We start from the raw sequence: 16,002 nt of genomic DNA on the forward strand, positions 1-16,002 counted from the left end.
TTTGAGATATTATTCAAATCTCTCCTGTGCCTGAGATCCCAAACTGTAATTCTTGTTCACTGAAACATTTGACTAAGATAAGTATGTGCAGTGAGGCTGGAGTGCATGTTCTACGTGCAGCCTTTCATGGCAGGAGAAGCAGGAACTTCTCCTAGTAGTACACTGCCTTTTTACTATGCCTTTATGTTGGAGGCTGCATCTGGATAGGTGAGTCTGCTACTCACAGTAAGAGACCTGGTAGAGCTGACTATTCCCAGAGCTCAAAGTAAAATAGATATCTGCAAATCACACACAAAGAACAAAGGACTGCGTTGGTGAGCATATTTCCTTTGTGCCTTTGACAGTCACAGTTGTGGCAATGGTAGAGGCCATGAGGAGTCTGTTCAGGAAGCCAGGAGTACTGTTCTGGGTCATGAAAAAGCAGCCAGTGGTTTGACTATCACATGTTTATGTGTTTGGATGTTTCACAGTGGGTCTTAAGCAAAAGGAACTCAGGTTTTGGTTGCCTGCAGGACAGATGTTCTTTTGGGTTCAATATGTTTGCATAGTGACTTGCAACCATGGGACTGGTGTTCAAGGACCCTCTTGGTTCCTTCAGTTCCTAGGTTCTTTCTTGCCTAGATTTGACACTTTGTTTCAACAGAAGAGCTGATATTCTCTAGTGAAGGCTATTAGTTTGGGCACAAGTGGTAACCTAAACCTGTTCCAACCTGTACATACAAACCTGCAAGTTGGTCTCATTTCAGTCCCTCAGTCAATACTTTTTCTTTTCTTCCCTCAGAGACAAAACCTGTGTTTATAAAGCAGGAGAAGGTGCAGAAAGAGGTGAGTGCTGCCCTGGCAGCAAGTGCCTCCCTCAGCTGTGAAGTAGCACAGGATCCAAGCGAAGTAAAATGGTACAAGGATGGAAGACTGCTTGCCTCCTCCAGAAAGTTCAAACTGGAATCTGTGGGCAAAACACGGCGTCTGGTTGTGGAGCAGCTGGAGAAGAAAGATGCTGGAGAATACATCTGCGAGGCTGCTGGCCAGAAGATGACCTTCAAGTTGGAAACAGCTGGTGAGCATTCACTTTGGGAACACTAAGCAGCTTTGGTGGGATGTGGATGTGGGGGAATGGGTGGTTTCATTGACATGAGAGAACAGGCAGTGATGCTGTGAAACCAGATGGATGATGCTCAGCCTGGCTAAATGACCTTAAAGATTCATTCCATTCTATTGTTTTTCTACCCTTAATTTTGCTGCAAAGGTTTTAGAATAAATGAGATTCTGGTTTCCATAAAACTGTTTGCAGGGAGCTCCTTTGTAGCTAGTAAGTCTGTCTTTAGGTTCAAGGGCAATAATGCATTGACTGTGTTGAAGAGAGAAATGTCTCGTGAATGGATGATGGTTTAGAATAAAACAAAATCCTACTTATTTTCTATGTAAATATGTGTAAGGAAAAGATGCTGCGCTCAGTTCTGGAAATACCCTCACAAATATATCTCTAGTGGTTCACAGCTGGAGATATCAAGATTGTTAAACCACTGGAAGATGTGGAAGTGAATGAATATGGGAGTGCATATTTGGCTCTGATATTTCACACGATGAGGTTCAGAGCCAGTGGAACAAAGATGACAACAAGCTGAAGGCTGATGACAACATCAGAATGCGTCAAAATGGTAGGGTGTAAGAGGGGGATCTTTCTCCTGAGTGGGGGGTGGGTTGGAGATCAAGCAGAAAGTACATCTGAAATGAAGAAGGTTCAGAAGGGAGTTTCCCTTTTGTTTTGGGACTGAGGTTAGGGTGGAACAAGTGACATGATGGGAAGCTTAGTGTGGGAAGTGTGATGCTATCCCACCATCCCACACTGCCAGGAGCAGGTAGGAAATGAGTGCAGTTCTTTCCAAAGTGGGGGTGAACAGGGCAGTCAGTTCACCTCTCCAAAGAGGTTTTGCCTGACAGTGAGTGTGATCCTTCTATATCAGGTACTTTGAAGGTGACGACGGCCACAGAATCACACAGAATCACAGAATTACCCGGGTTGGAAGGGACCTCAAGGATCATGTAGTTCCAACCCCCCTGCCTAGCAGGGCCACCAAACATACACATTTACTACCTCTGGTCGGTCTGTCCAGTACCTGAACCAGAAAGCTATCATCAATGGATTCCAAGAGCCTTCTGGAGCTCTTGCAGCTCGCCGTGTGGTTTTCCCAACAGATGTCAGGATGGTTGAAGTCCCCCACCAGGACAAGAGCCTGTGAGCCAGACGCCTCACGCATCTGGAGCAAGAAAGCCTCATCAGCAGCCTCCCCTTGATCAGGTGGCCTGTAGTATACCCCTAATACCAGCTGACCTTTATTAGTCCCATCTCTAATCCTAACCCACAGGCTCTCAACCTGTTCTTGACTGTTTCTCATGGGGAGCTCCTCACAGTTTATCCAATCTCTGACATAAAGGGCGACTCCCCCACCCTTCCTACCTCGCCTATCTCTCCTAAAGAGCCTATAGCCATCGATGGTAGTATCCCAATTGTGGGAGTCATCCCACCATGTTTCTGTGATAGCAACAATGTCATAATTTTCAGAGTGCATCACAGTTTCCAGTTCCTCCTGCTTGTTACTCAGGCTCCGTGCATTAGTATAAAGGCACTTCAGCCGGGCTGTCCGTCTCACCACCTTCATAAGCGATCCAGGATCCGCTAGAACAGCGGCATCCCCAGCATCCCCCTGCCCTACTCCCTCCTTTTGCACTCTGCAATCTTTGCCCACAGAGTTTGGTACAATCCCTCGAATGCACCGTTCAACCCCAGTAGCCCTTATTTTGCCCCCTTCCCCCTTCGTTCCTAGTTTAAAGACCTATCAATGAGTCCCGCTAATTCTTCAGCTAATACCCTCTTACCCCTCAGGGACAGGCTGCTTGCATCAGCAGCCATCATTCCAGGTGCAGTGTAGATTGCCCCATGGTCAAAATAGCCGAAATTCTTGTGTCTGCACCAGCTCTTAAGCCATCTGTTTAAGAGATGGGTTTTTTGGATCCTCCCTGTATCTTTTCCTGACACCACGGGTATAGAAGAAAAGATCACCTGCACCCCAGCTCCTTCAAGTATTCGCCCCATTCCCCTGAAGTCTTTCTTGATGGACCTCAGGCTTGCAACTTCCTCACTGCCAGCCTGAATTATTAAAAGTGGGTAGTAGTCTGAAGGATGAATCAATCTAGAAATTTTCTTTGAAATGTCCCTGACCCGTGCCCCAGGAAGGCAGCACACTTCTCTGCGGGTAGGGTCAGGCCGGCATATAGGGCCTTCTGTTCCTTGCAGAAGGGAGTCACCTACAACAATCACCCTTCTGTCCTTACGTGTAGAAGCAGTCTTGAGGCTGCGGGGTGACCGCTTCACCTGAGGCAACCTCATGGGTGCACCTGTTTCCACACTCTCACTAGTCCCCCCCTCAAGTTCCAGGGCCTCAAACTGGTTTCGCAGAGGCACCTGGGGAGCCGGGGATGGTCGTGATGGAGGATGCCCCTTCCGTCGAGCAGGTACCCGTTTCCACTTCTCCTCCCTTCTCAAATTACTGCTGTGGGGAAGAGAGGACAGGGGGCCGGCTGCTGTGTTGCCAGCTGGCTGGTTCCCCTTTACCACCTGTTTGTGGGGTGGCAGGGGCTGACATGCTCCATTAGGAGCCTCGACTGTGTGCTGAGAACTTGAGGCTGAGAGGGACTGACACCACCAGTCAATCTCCCTCTCACACTCTTTTATAGTCCTCAGCCTCTCCACTTCCTCCTTCAGGTCAACTACGAGGCTGAGCAAGTAGTTCACCTGGTCGCAGTGAACACAATCACTGCCTCCCTCACCCAGCACTGCAAGGGCCAGGCTCTGGCACTCAGTACAGCCAGAGACCTGCACACCAGCATCTTGGGTTGGGGGCTCAGTCTGAGTTTCCTCAGACATTCTGGCAGCAGCCTTCCTATAAGGCATGTGCAGGACCTCAGTCTGGGTCTCTGCAGTCTTCTTGGTTGCTGCCTCCCGTTTCTGTGAGATCGGGACCCTTGTCTTGGCCTCCTCAGTATTTCTGGCAGCAGCCTTTCGCCGGGGAGCACCCATGTCGGAGCAGAATACTTACCAGAGCTGAAACAGGAAGTCAAGAGGTGCACGAGCCCCGCCTCTTCCTGACTGTTTCTGGTGGGCAGCGACTAGTCTTGTGCCCGTTTAAATCTCCCTCCGTAGGCAGGGAACGCCCACACGCTGCGTCAGCGGCTGCGTCAGCTGCTCCCTGAGAGCTGCCGGGCTTCTCCTCTACCCGGGGGTTCCCTGCTTGAAGGAACCGCCCGAGATCCCCCTTGACCACGCGGTCAGCTGCTGCTGATCGGTCCGGGAGGGCTCCGAGTCAGGCGACTTCGGCAATCAGAAAGGTTATCAGAAAGGCCACATTTGGTCAGTCCTTGTAGAAGCCATATTTAGATTACACTTTGGTAGGGATGTGGACGTGGGGGAATGGGTGGTTTCATTGACATGAGAGAACAGGCAGTGATGCTGTGAAACCAGATGGGTGATGCTCAGCCTGGCCATGTGCCTCAGAGCTCTTTGCTCAAGGAAGCCAAGTATAGTTGTGGGTTTGCTCTCAAGAGCACAGTTTGGTAGGGATGAGTTGGTGGCTGGACTAGATGACCTTAGTGGTCTTTCCCAGCCTTAGTGACTCTGTGGTTCTCTGCTTCAGGAAGGACCTACTCGTGACTTACACACGTGTCCAAGTCTAGGATGCCGCAGAAATAAAATCTGTTGCAGAAAAGGCAGAATCTCGTGCCCATCTTACAGTTAAAGGTAATTATGGTTCAGATGATGATTTTGCTTAAATTATCTTATCTTATAAACCAGCTAACATCCTTTGCTTGAATGTCAAGGAAGTTAAACACCACCAGGACCTTTCACAGAAATGCAAACTCCTACCTACCTACCTTTCTGCCCACAAAATATCCAGCTTGTCTTTTGGAATTTACTTTTGCTAAGTAAAACAGATTATTTTCTTAGGAGGTTTATTTTCTACCTTTCGACTTCAGATTTGTGTTTGAACGTTTTGGGATAAAAAACATAGCTTGACTTTTTCTTCATTTTCTCTGTTTGTTTGAAAAGAGCTCAGAGTTGTTTTTTTTTTTAATATATACAATGTTAGGGTATATATATGATGTTAAGTGTGTAAAGAAAAGGGAGACATTTGAGTTAGCACACTACTCAAGAGTTCAGTCCCCAGCTTTGCCACTGTTACAATTATAAGGGCAAGAAAATCCTGGAAAATGAATTTCTCCTAAGTAGAGCCATTACATTTGAGCTACAGAGACCTTTACTAGGAGAAATCTTGTTGTTCAGAGCTAAGTTGCTGTATTTAACCAAAGTAATTATCAATGTCCATGTTTCAGTGAACCTCTATTCCATTTCGTAATGCAAGGAGTTTGATATCGGGATGGGAAGGTCATGGTTTGATTTGGATGTTGGACTGGGAATCAGAAGATCTGGGCTCTCTTCAGGTTGTCAGTCTTATTGTCTGACTTCTTAACAACATTCCTTTCTTTCTATTATTTTTTAATGATGTTTTAAGGCATTTTGAGCTGATAGGTGTAGTGTTCATGTGCAGTAATGCTGACGTGAGTAAGTAGGGTGATAATGTAAGGGTTTTTTACATTCCTTCTAAATCTCTGCTTTCTCTTGTTCCATCCTTCTTAAAGAGCAATCCATTAATCTAGTAAAGGAGCTGTGTGATGAGTATTTGACTGAGCCTGAAGAAGCCAAATTTGAATGCGAGATATCCATTCCTTCTGTGAAACCTCCCAAGTGGTATCTGCGTGGAGAAATCTTACAGGCTGGCAGAAACTTGATTATGCAGCAAGAAGGCACCATCCACCGGCTGAGCATACTGAAAACCATCACTGATATGACTGGCACCATTCAGTTCTCAGTTGGCAAATCAAAATCCACAGCCAATCTGCTCATCAGAGGTAACATATCCTGGCTTGATTTACATCATGAAGATGAAGAATTAATTAACGTACAGTCTTCCTTCACTGGGGTCTTTGAAATATTGTGTGTGTTTCTGGAGGGTCTGCTCCATTTCCAGTTCAAAGTCGTTGGACATTAAATGAGACAGCTGCATCTCAGTAAAAGATCTGTTTGAATATTTGTAATGTGCTTACTATTCAGATCTACAGAGCTGAGGTTTTGTCCTTGGCTATACCAAAGAAGTCAAATCAGGTGAAATTAATTGTATTTCTGAAGTAGACAAGTTTGAGTTTGGTAGCACCTAAATTTGATGCAGTTTGTCATTGATTTCATCTGAAAGAAACTTCCAGGCTTTTTATCTGCTGTTGTCCCCAGCGTAAGAGTCTCCATTCACATCCTAAAGTACTTGTTATATTTTCAACTCACTCTTATTTGAATAATTGCCTCAACTGGGAGCAGTTTAATAAGCAAGAGCTGGACCTTGCATTTGGTATATAGTATACAGTGTTACTTTATGGAAATGTAGTCAATGGCATTCCCTATATGCAGTCGTTTGTTTTATCTTTAGAGTGGTTCAAAGAACCATCGTGAACATGACATTAATTGAAATGGAGTAGACGCAAGAGACTTTCCTCTTCTTCCAATTGTCCTCATCCTTTCTTCTCTTCCACCCCTGCTTTGCAGATTACCATATACAAATCACCAGGAAGTTGGAGGACAAGACAGATTTGGAACGTCATTCTGTCATCCTGTCCTGTGACTTCAGGCCTTCTCCAAAGGTTGTGAAATGGTTCCAGGGCCACACACCCATTGAGCCCTCTGAGAAGTACAAGATCAAGAGGGATAAGCATTCAGCAGAGCTCAAGATTCTGAAGCTGAAGCCCGATGATGCTGGTGTGTACAAGTGCAAGGCAGGAATTGCAGAGACTGAGGCCACGCTGACAGCTGAAGGTATGAGCAGGGAGGGTGACCTCTTCCATGTCCTATTTCACCTCAGATTTCTCTTCTTGAGGTTGATTTCTGCCGTTCTCTCCTGCTAACTTTATAAATGTATAATCTTCACTGAGAAGATTACACAAAGATCATCTAGTCCAACCATTCTACCACATCCCAGTATGATTTATAGTAACAGTGGTAACAGTTCACCTTGTTTCCTCACAGCCTGCAATGTAGAAGTGAAGAAGCACCTGCAGGATGTGGAAATTGAAGAAGAGAGCTCTACTGTCTTCTCCTGCGAGCTGTCCCATGATGACAAGGACGTGGAATGGTTCCTGAATGGCAACCTCCTTTACACCAACAATTGCAATGACATCAAGAATGTTGGCAATTGCTGCACACTGACAATGAAGCAGGTTACGCCTGAGGATGCTGGCACAGTGACAGTGAAGTCAGACAGGGTATCAGAAAGCGCGCGCCTGAAGGTGATAGGTGGGTCTGATCACACCCCTCCTGGATGTAAGAGATGCTAAGGAGCTCCAGTTCATTCTATTGAGCAGCAATCCTGCTTCTCAAGCTCACCACTATGAGGTGACAAGTCATCAGGGGCTTCTTCCAGTGGAAGGTTCCATTGCAGCAGATATCAACGAAGGAGGATGGTTTTGGTGTCCTGCCAAAGCATTCCATTGCTTTTTATCATCATTTTCCTTAACACAAGGAGAGTTACAAGAGCAATTTCTTTTACTGCTTCAGTAACATGCAGTGTCAATGCTGTTGTCTCCAAGGATTTATGACTGCAGCGAGAAATCGTTCAGTGTGTGTTTTGCCTCCGGGATGACTAATGACCAGGCTGTGAGCAACCTGATCGAGCTGTGAATGTCCCTTTTTATTGCAGGGGAGCTGGGCTAGATGGCCTTTAAGGGTCTCTTCCAATTCTAAGGAACTCGTGCCTGAAGTGCAGAAGTGGATGAATTATACCACTTCTTCATATCCTCCCCATGATTACAGAGGAAATACAACAAAACAACATGCATGGTCTTACTGTTGTCATTTGCTTGAATACGAAGACGTCTCTTTTTTATGGTTGAGATTTTTGTTGATATGGGTCAGGAGGAACTCACACTTTTTAGCTTTCTCAATAGGCAAAAAGTTCCAGTTGCTGCAAGCCACCGAGGTAACCAATAGAGGGGCCCTGATCCCCCTTGTGCCATCGGGATGCTCTGGCACGGGATGTGCCTCAAATTCAAAGCTCCTTCCCACCTCCCAAGGAAAAGCAAAGCAACTCAAGCATCTCCAGCAAAGCTGCCCAGCAGACAGCAGGGAATGCAAACAGCTTCTGGCTGCTCCCCTGCACTCCTGTCCTAAGTAAGTGACCCCTCGAGGACTGGATGGGAAATCAGTGCATGACACACGTGAGTGTGCACAGCAGTGTGCAAAGCAGTGGGGATCCATGTGTGTGTGTGTGTGTATTTGTGCATGGATGGTGTTGTACACACATTTGTGTCCATGAGTGTACAAACCAGTGGTGTTGCTCAGGTGTGTGTAGGTCTGTGGGTATGTGTGCAAGGATGAGCATGCACATATATGTACGTGCACAGGGGTGTGCAGAGTGTTGGAGCTGCACAAGGACATTGTGGTACCGGTGTGTGCGTGCACTTTGGGAGTGAAAGTAAGGGGTTACACATGTGTCTGTGTGTGTGTGCACAGGGCTGCACTAAGGGATGTGGTTGTGTGAGTGTGTGTGAGCACATGGATAGTGCGTGGATGCGGTGGCACAAATGTGTGCTTGCACAGGGCTGTGCTGAGGAGTTGGGCTGCACACAGGTGCACACAAAGGGATGTTTGAACCCTTTGCCCCTAAGAACAGTTTTCCAGTGTCCCTCGTCCAAGAATTCTTTGAACAGCCTGCAGCTGACTCTCCTGAAGCTCAGGGTCCTGACTTTGCTTTTTGCCAGGCCCGCATTCCTTGAGATGAGGAACTCTAGGAGGGCATGGTCACTACAGCCCTGACCACCTCCAGTCTTAACCCCTGCTGTGCAGCATGTCCAGTAATGCTTCCCTTCTGCTTGGTGTGCTTAATGCTTGGCCCACAAAGTTATTGTCAGTGCACTCCAGCAGTCTCTCAGACAGCTTGCAGCCAGCCATGCTGATTTCCCAGCCTGACTGGAATCCCCCATCAAGTTGAGAGTCAGTGAACACGGTGCTTCTGGTAGCTGCAGTAAGCAGGGCCCATCAACAGGCTCCCTTGACCAGGCGGCCTGGAGCAGACCCTCACCTCCAGAAGCCCATTATTGGTTCAGTCCCGAATTTTACCCGCAAGTTCTCAACGTGATCGTGGCTGTTCTTAGTCCTTTGCAGTCAGCTTCTTCATAGAGAGGGCAAATACCTTGCCCTCCGGAATTCCATAGTAACAATCATGTCTCCTTTATGTCAGGTGAGGTGTTTTTTTTTGTTGTTGTTTTTTGTTTGCTTGTTTGTTTGTTTTCCATTTTCTAGGTAGAAAATTTAATTTCTGAGCCAGGAGAAGAAGAAGTGCAACATGTAACAATCTTCCTGGCACTGTGCAGTTTGCATGAGTAGCCAAGTGCTCCTCAGGTAACGTGTGCTGCAGAGCTGACCTTGGTGGCAGGGGTTGTGTCTTCATTTTCTTCCTGTCATGTGGGAACATAAGAAGACTCTTCAGAGCAGGAGCTGCAGAGCAAGATGAACGGCATGAGAAGGTAAGGCTAGGAACCAAGGACACCTCCAGAAAGAACAGAAAAACTAAGTCATTTAAGATGCATGATGGCCGTGTGATACTGTCCGTGACTGGAGGGGAAGCACATGGCTAGGAATGACTGATGGCTCTGGTGGGATGTGTGCCTACGTGCGCCGTAAAGGAGAGTTTGTGGGATGTTCTGTGGACATGTGAAGGCTGTGGGAAAGTTAAGAGAGAAAACGTGTGAATTCACAGAAGTGATATTAGAACCTGGAATAAACCATTTGGATCACTCACATCTGAGTCCGTGCCAGATTGTCGCGCTGTCAGAACCTGAGGCCTGGGATTTTCCTTTAGTAGTGCCAACTGCCTGTTGTAAATGAGAAAAGATATTACTAAACATAGCTTCCCTCCTTGTAGGTTTGATATTTCTGTCTTTGCATTCCTTTAGCACCCAGGGTGTTGATGCAGCTGCACAAATCCGCTGTATTGTCCTCCTGTTTTGCATGGAAGAATGGTAAAATAGCAATCTCTGGGTGAAATTTTGTTCAGGCGTTTTCCTTTCTGTGCCCCTAGGAAGCAATGGCTTGGAAATGGCAGTGCCACCTGGGAACCCACACAGCAACCCAGTATCTCATTGTCTGGGTCTGTGAAAAACCACAATGATGACAAAAGATGTTTCAATTCTGTCTGTGCTGTCAGTGCAGCCCTGAGGAGCAGTGTGGGCATGGCATGGCAGGGAGAAGGGATTTCCCTTCCAATGAGAAAGTGCCTGTTCATGTGTTGGTATGTAACCGCTCCATGGCCTGCCCCACGTGCTTCTGAATGGGCAGCTCAACTTTTGTGTCACTCAGGCACCTGTGGCAGAGGTCAGGATTTCTGCAGGTATGGGATATATCCCATCACTTAGTGCCTTACAAGGAGCTGAGAAGCTTTTCTTGCTCAAGTCCTGCTTAACCACCTACAATGAAGTTGATGTCATTTTTCTAGTGTCCTTCAATTCCGTGTCCGCATTTTCCCAAAAGCAAAAGAATTTGGAGGTAACCAGCTGCAGTGAAGTGAGCGATTTCAGTGCCCATTTCTGATGGTGGCAGTGAGTTCAGAGGTCACAGTGGATTGACGGTGCCTGTCTCCATTCTGACAAAGGCTGTAGTTGCAGCTGACTTCCCGAGGCTGCCATACGTGGTGGTGACGCAGCCTTGGGCTTGTGCGTTTGCATGACTCCCACCTTTCCTTTCTGTGAATTGCAGGTCAGCTGGTGCTGGAAGCGGCCGGTATCTGAGTAGGAATGAAGGTGAGTGCAGGAGCAGCTGCTGAGGGGAGGAAGGAAGTCCATGCTAATGAGCTCTGAAACATCTGCGGGTCTGGTACCAGAATAGGCATCAGTGATGCAGGGGGCTCCCCAGCAGGAAGCTGGCTGATCCAAATGCTTGCTGAGAGTTTGGAAGCCCAAACCCTTATGGTCTCTGTAAGGGTGGCTAAGAAAAAGATGTTAACCAAGATGGTGGTAAATAGTCAAAGGTTATTAGCAAAGGGAAACTCACCAATATCGATACCTTGACCAGAAAGCTGAGGCAGTCTCAACTGGGGAGCAATCTCCAAGAGATGCTGCCTCAGTGGTGGTCAGCCTTTAAATGAGGTCTCAGAGGAGGTTGAGTCGAGGTCCACCCCTTCTGGGAGCACAGCTAGATTACTCTCACCTGTGCTCCCGCAGCTGACCCAACACTTGCCTCAGCTGATTAATCAGAGGTTCAAGCTGTGATTTCCCATACAGTCTCAAAGCTGAAGGCAGCATCTCCTTGATCTGATGGTGGTGTGCCTGAGTGAGGGAGTGATCCATGCTGGATGCAGAAGAGTCATCTTAATTTCTCTGCTATTTTACTTCAGATGACACCTATTGGGTGTTGGTTTCTTAAAATTTGGATCTAGGAGGTGGCCTCTCCCTTTGCTTCTGGTGAAAGCACAGAAGTGCAGCAGGAGTAGAAGACAAAGAGGTTTTCTTCGTGACAGGAACACCAGTTATTTGATTCAAATGTGTAACTGTGATGAAGATGGTGAAGAACAGATCCGCCTCAAAGACATGCTTGATCACATAAGGAATGAGCATGTGATCCAAGACAGCCAGCGTGGCTTTAGCAGGGGAAGGCCATGCCGAACCAGTCTGGTGGCCTTCTATGATGGAGTGATGGCATTTGTGGACAAAAGGAAGGTAACAGATGTCATTGACCTGGACTTGAGCAAGATCTTTGACATGGCCCTCCACCACATCCTTATCTCTAAACTGGAGGGATGTGGATTTGACAGGTGGACCACCTGGAGGATAAGGGATTGGTTGAAAGGCCACAGACAGAGGGTGGTGATTCATGGTTCGATGTCCAGGTGGAGGCCGATAACAAGTGGTGTCATCCAAGAATCTGTCTTGGGACCAGTGCTTTTTTACATGGTTATCAGTGACACCAATGATGCAATCGCGTGCACCCTCTGCTGTTTGCTGAGTGTTATGGCTGACGCAGTGGAAGGAAGGGATGCCATTCAGAGGGAGCTCAACCGAGAGGTTGGCCTAGGTGAATCTAATGAGGTTCAACACAGCAAAGTGCAAGGACACTTCAGCCGGACAGCCCGGCTGAAGTGCCTTTATACTAATGCACGGAGCCTGAGTAACAAGCAGGAGGAACTGGAAACTGTGATGCACTCTGAAAATTATGACATTGTTGCTATCACAGAAACATGGTGGGATGACTCCCACAATTGGGATACTACCATCGATGGCTATAGGCTCTTTAGGAGAGATAGGCGAGGTAGGAAGGTTGGGGGAGTCGCCCTTTATGTCAGAGATTGGATAAACTGTGAGGAGCTCCCCATGAGAAACAGTCAAGAACAGGTTGAGAGCCTGTGGGTTAGGATTAGAGATGGGACTAATAAAGGTCAGCTGGTATTAGGGGTATACTACAGGCCACCTGATCAAGGGGAGGCTGCTGATGAGGCTTTCTTGCTCCAGATGCGTGAGGCGTCTGGCTCACAGGCTCTTGTCCTGGTGGGGGACTTCAACCATCCTGACATCTGTTGGGAAAACCACACGGCGAGCTGCAAGAGCTCCAGAAGGCTCTTGGAATCCATTGATGATAGCTTTCTGGTTCAGGTATTGGACAGACCGACCAGAGGTCTAGCGTTGCTGGACCTGCTGCTCACCAACGCTGAGGAGATCATCAAAGGCGTCAAGGTTGGAGGATGCCTGGGCTCCAGCGATCATGCCCTGGTTGAGTTTGTGATCTCAAGCGATGTGGGCCTGGCAAAGAGCAGGACCAGGATGCTGAACTTTAGAAGAGCTGACTTCAAGCTTCTCAATGGAATGCTGGCCAAGATCCCCTGGCGTGCTGCCCTCAAAGATAAGGACGTTGAGGAGAGCTGGCTGCTCTTCAAGGATGCCCTCCTGGCAGCACAAGAGGTCTCCATTCCCCTGATTAAGAAAGTGGGCAGGAGAGGTAGAAAACCGGCATGGCTCAGCAAGGACCTGCTAAGAGAACTGAGGGTGAAGAAAGGGGTGTACAAGCTCTGGAAACAAGGCTGTGTCACCCGGGAAGAATACAGGGATGCCGTCCGAACTTGCAGATGTGGGATCAGGGAAGCCAAGGCGCAGGCAGAACTGAACTTGGCGAGGGACGTGAAAAACAATAAGAAAACCTTCTACAGGTACATTGGCCAGAAGAGACAGGCCAAAATGGGCGTACCTACTCTGGTAAATTTAAAAGGAGAAATGGCTTCAACAGATGAAGAGAAAGCTGAGGTGCTGAATGAGTTCTTCACCTCGGTCTTCACTGGTGGCCAGGATTCTAGTCTTTTTCACATCCCTAAGTCTTGCACCCCCATACCTCCATGTGGGGACCAAGGAGGTAAATCCCTCCCCACTGTAAGGGTAGAGCAAGTCCGAGAGTGCCTCCTTAGACTGAATGAGTATAAGTCTATGGGGCCAGATGGCGTGCATCCCAGGGTCCTGAAGGAGCTGGCTGAGGTGGTTGCTGAGCCGCTCTCCATCATATTTGAGAAGTCGTGGCTGTCAGGTGAGGTCCCGGATGATTGGAGGAAGGGTCACGTCACTCCCATTTACAAGAAGGGGAGCAGGGAGGACCCGGGTAACTACAGGCCGGTGAGTCTCACCTCTGTGCCTGGGAAGATTATGGAACAGATCCTCCTGGACAACATGCTTGATCACATAAAAAACGAGCATGTGATCCGAGACAGCCAGCATGGCTTCACCAGGGGAAGGTCATGCTTAACTAATCCTGTGGCCTTCTATGATGGAGTGACGGCGTTGGTGGATGAAGGGAAGGCGACCGATGTCATTTACCTGGACCTGAGCAAGGCCTTTGACATGGTCCCCCATCACATCCTCATCTCCAAATTGGAGGGAGGTGGATTTGATGGGTGGACAACTAGATGGATAAGCAATTGGTTGAAAGGCCGCAGACAGAGGGTGGTGGTCAATGGCTCTATGTCCAGGTGGAGGCCGGTAACGAGCGGCGTCCCTCAAGGGTCTGTCTTGGGACCGGTGCTCTTTAACATCTTTATTAATGACATCGATGAGGGAATGGAGTGCACCCTCAGCAAGTTTGCTGATGACACCAAGCTGAGTGGTGCAGTTGATACGGTGGAGGGAACGGATGCCATTCAGAGGGACCTTGACAGGCTGGAAAGCTGGGCTCGGGTGAACCTAATGAGGTTTGACACGGCAAAGTGCAAGATTTTGCACTTGGGCCGGAAGAACCCCAGGCACCTGTACAGGCTGGGAGGAGTGGTCCTTGAGAGCAGCTTGGCAGAAAAAGACCTAGGGGTCCTGATAGATGAGAAACTTAACATGAGCCAGCAGTGCACTCTGGCAGCCCGGAAAGCAAATGGGATCCCGGACTCCATCAGGAGAGGGGTGGTCAGCAGGGATAGGGAGGTGATCGTCCCTCTCTACTCTGCTCTTGTGAGGCCCCATCTGTTGTACTGTGTCCAGGTGTGGAGCCCTCAGTACAAGAAAGACATGGAGATTTTGGAAAGGGTCCAGAGGAGGGCCACGAAGATGATCAGGGGGCTGGAGCACCTCAACTATGAGGACAGGCTGAGGGAGTTGGGTTTGTTCAGCCTAGAGAAGAGAAGGTTGCGGGGTGACCTCATTGCAGCCTTTCAGTACCTAAAGGGAACTTACTCCCCGGAGGGGAGTAAACTCTTCGAAAGGGCTGATAATAGCAGGACACGGGGAAATGGTTTTAAGTTGAAAGAGGGAAGATTTAGGTTGGATGTTAGGGGAAAGTTCTTTACTAGAAGAGTGGTTAGGTCCTGGAACAGGCTGCCCAGTGAGGTTGTGGATGCCCCGTCCTTGGAGGTGTTCAAGGCCAGGTTGGACGGGGCCCTGGGCAACCTGATCTATGGGGTCTCTATGGGGATCTATGGGGTCTCTATGGGGATCTATGGGGTCTCTATGGGGATCTATGGGGTCTCTATAGGGATCTATGGGGTCTCTATGGGGATCTGTGGGGTCTATGGGGATCTGTGGGGTCTCTATGGGGATCTATGTGGTCTATGGGGTCTCTATAGGGATCTATGGGGTCTCTATGGAGATCTATGGGGTCTTTGGGGTCTCTATGGGAATCTATGGGGTCTCTATGGAGATCTATGGGGTCTTTGGGGTCTCTATGGGGATCTATGGGGTCTATGGGGATCTATGGGGTCTCTATGGGGATCTATGGGGTGTCTATGGGGATCTATGGGGTCTATGGGGATCTATGGGGTGTCTATGGGGATCTATGGGGTGTCTATGGGGATCTATGAGGTCTCCTGGGCAACCTGATCTAGTAAATGTGTATGTTTGGTGGCCCTGCCAGGCAGGGGGTTGGAACTACATGATCCTTGAGGTCCCTTCCAACCCGGGTCATTCTGTGATTCTGTGATTCTGAACACCCACTGCTGTTACTGCTGCCACGGCTCAGCTCTACTTGTGACGTATTTATTGACCACTCAGAAGCTACGACAGCAAATCAGCAACAAGTACATTCGACTTTCCTGCCACAGGAACTGGTAAAAGGACTTCAAAAAGATGGAGAGCATTCGCTCACCGGGGTTGTACCTCTGCAGCACGCACTGAGGATGGCCAAGCTCAATAAAAGGACTCTGCATCTCATGTTTGTTTTGTTTTGTTTGTAATTGTTCATATATATATATTTATTTTAAGGTGCGTATTAAAAGTTTATATTCCGCAAACTACCTGGGTTTTTCCTTGCATCCTGTGACCACAGTGTCTGCTGATGGCACATCAGGCACTTCAAGCAGAAGTGCTTATTTCACAGTGGACTTTAGACATTTATCGTTCAACCTGGCAAGTGTGTAAAGTTGATCACGCTTCTGTCTCATTTCAGTCTCAATA

The 16,002-nt window shown here is 48.1% G+C and overlaps 1 protein-coding gene across 1 annotated transcript; it reads left to right on the forward strand.

Annotated features, from left to right (window-relative positions):
* The first annotated feature begins 4,708 nt into the window (after nucleotides 1–4,708).
* On the forward strand, nucleotides 4,709–7,005 carry LOC146756394 (obscurin-like). The gene is made up of 3 exons (XM_085524380.1): nucleotides 4,709–4,795; nucleotides 5,695–5,964; nucleotides 6,650–7,005. Exons 2-3 carry the CDS (start codon nucleotides 5,847–5,849, stop codon nucleotides 7,003–7,005), a joined length of 474 nt encoding a protein of 157 aa, XP_085380506.1. The 5' UTR covers nucleotides 4,709–4,795; nucleotides 5,695–5,846.
* Nucleotides 7,006–16,002: the final 8,997 nt, after the last annotated feature.

Source organism: Coturnix japonica, chromosome 27 (genome assembly GCF_054131305.1).
Source record: "Coturnix japonica strain WE chromosome 27, WE-NBRP24, whole genome shotgun sequence".
Classification (NCBI taxonomy): domain Eukaryota; kingdom Metazoa; phylum Chordata; class Aves; order Galliformes; family Phasianidae; genus Coturnix; species Coturnix japonica.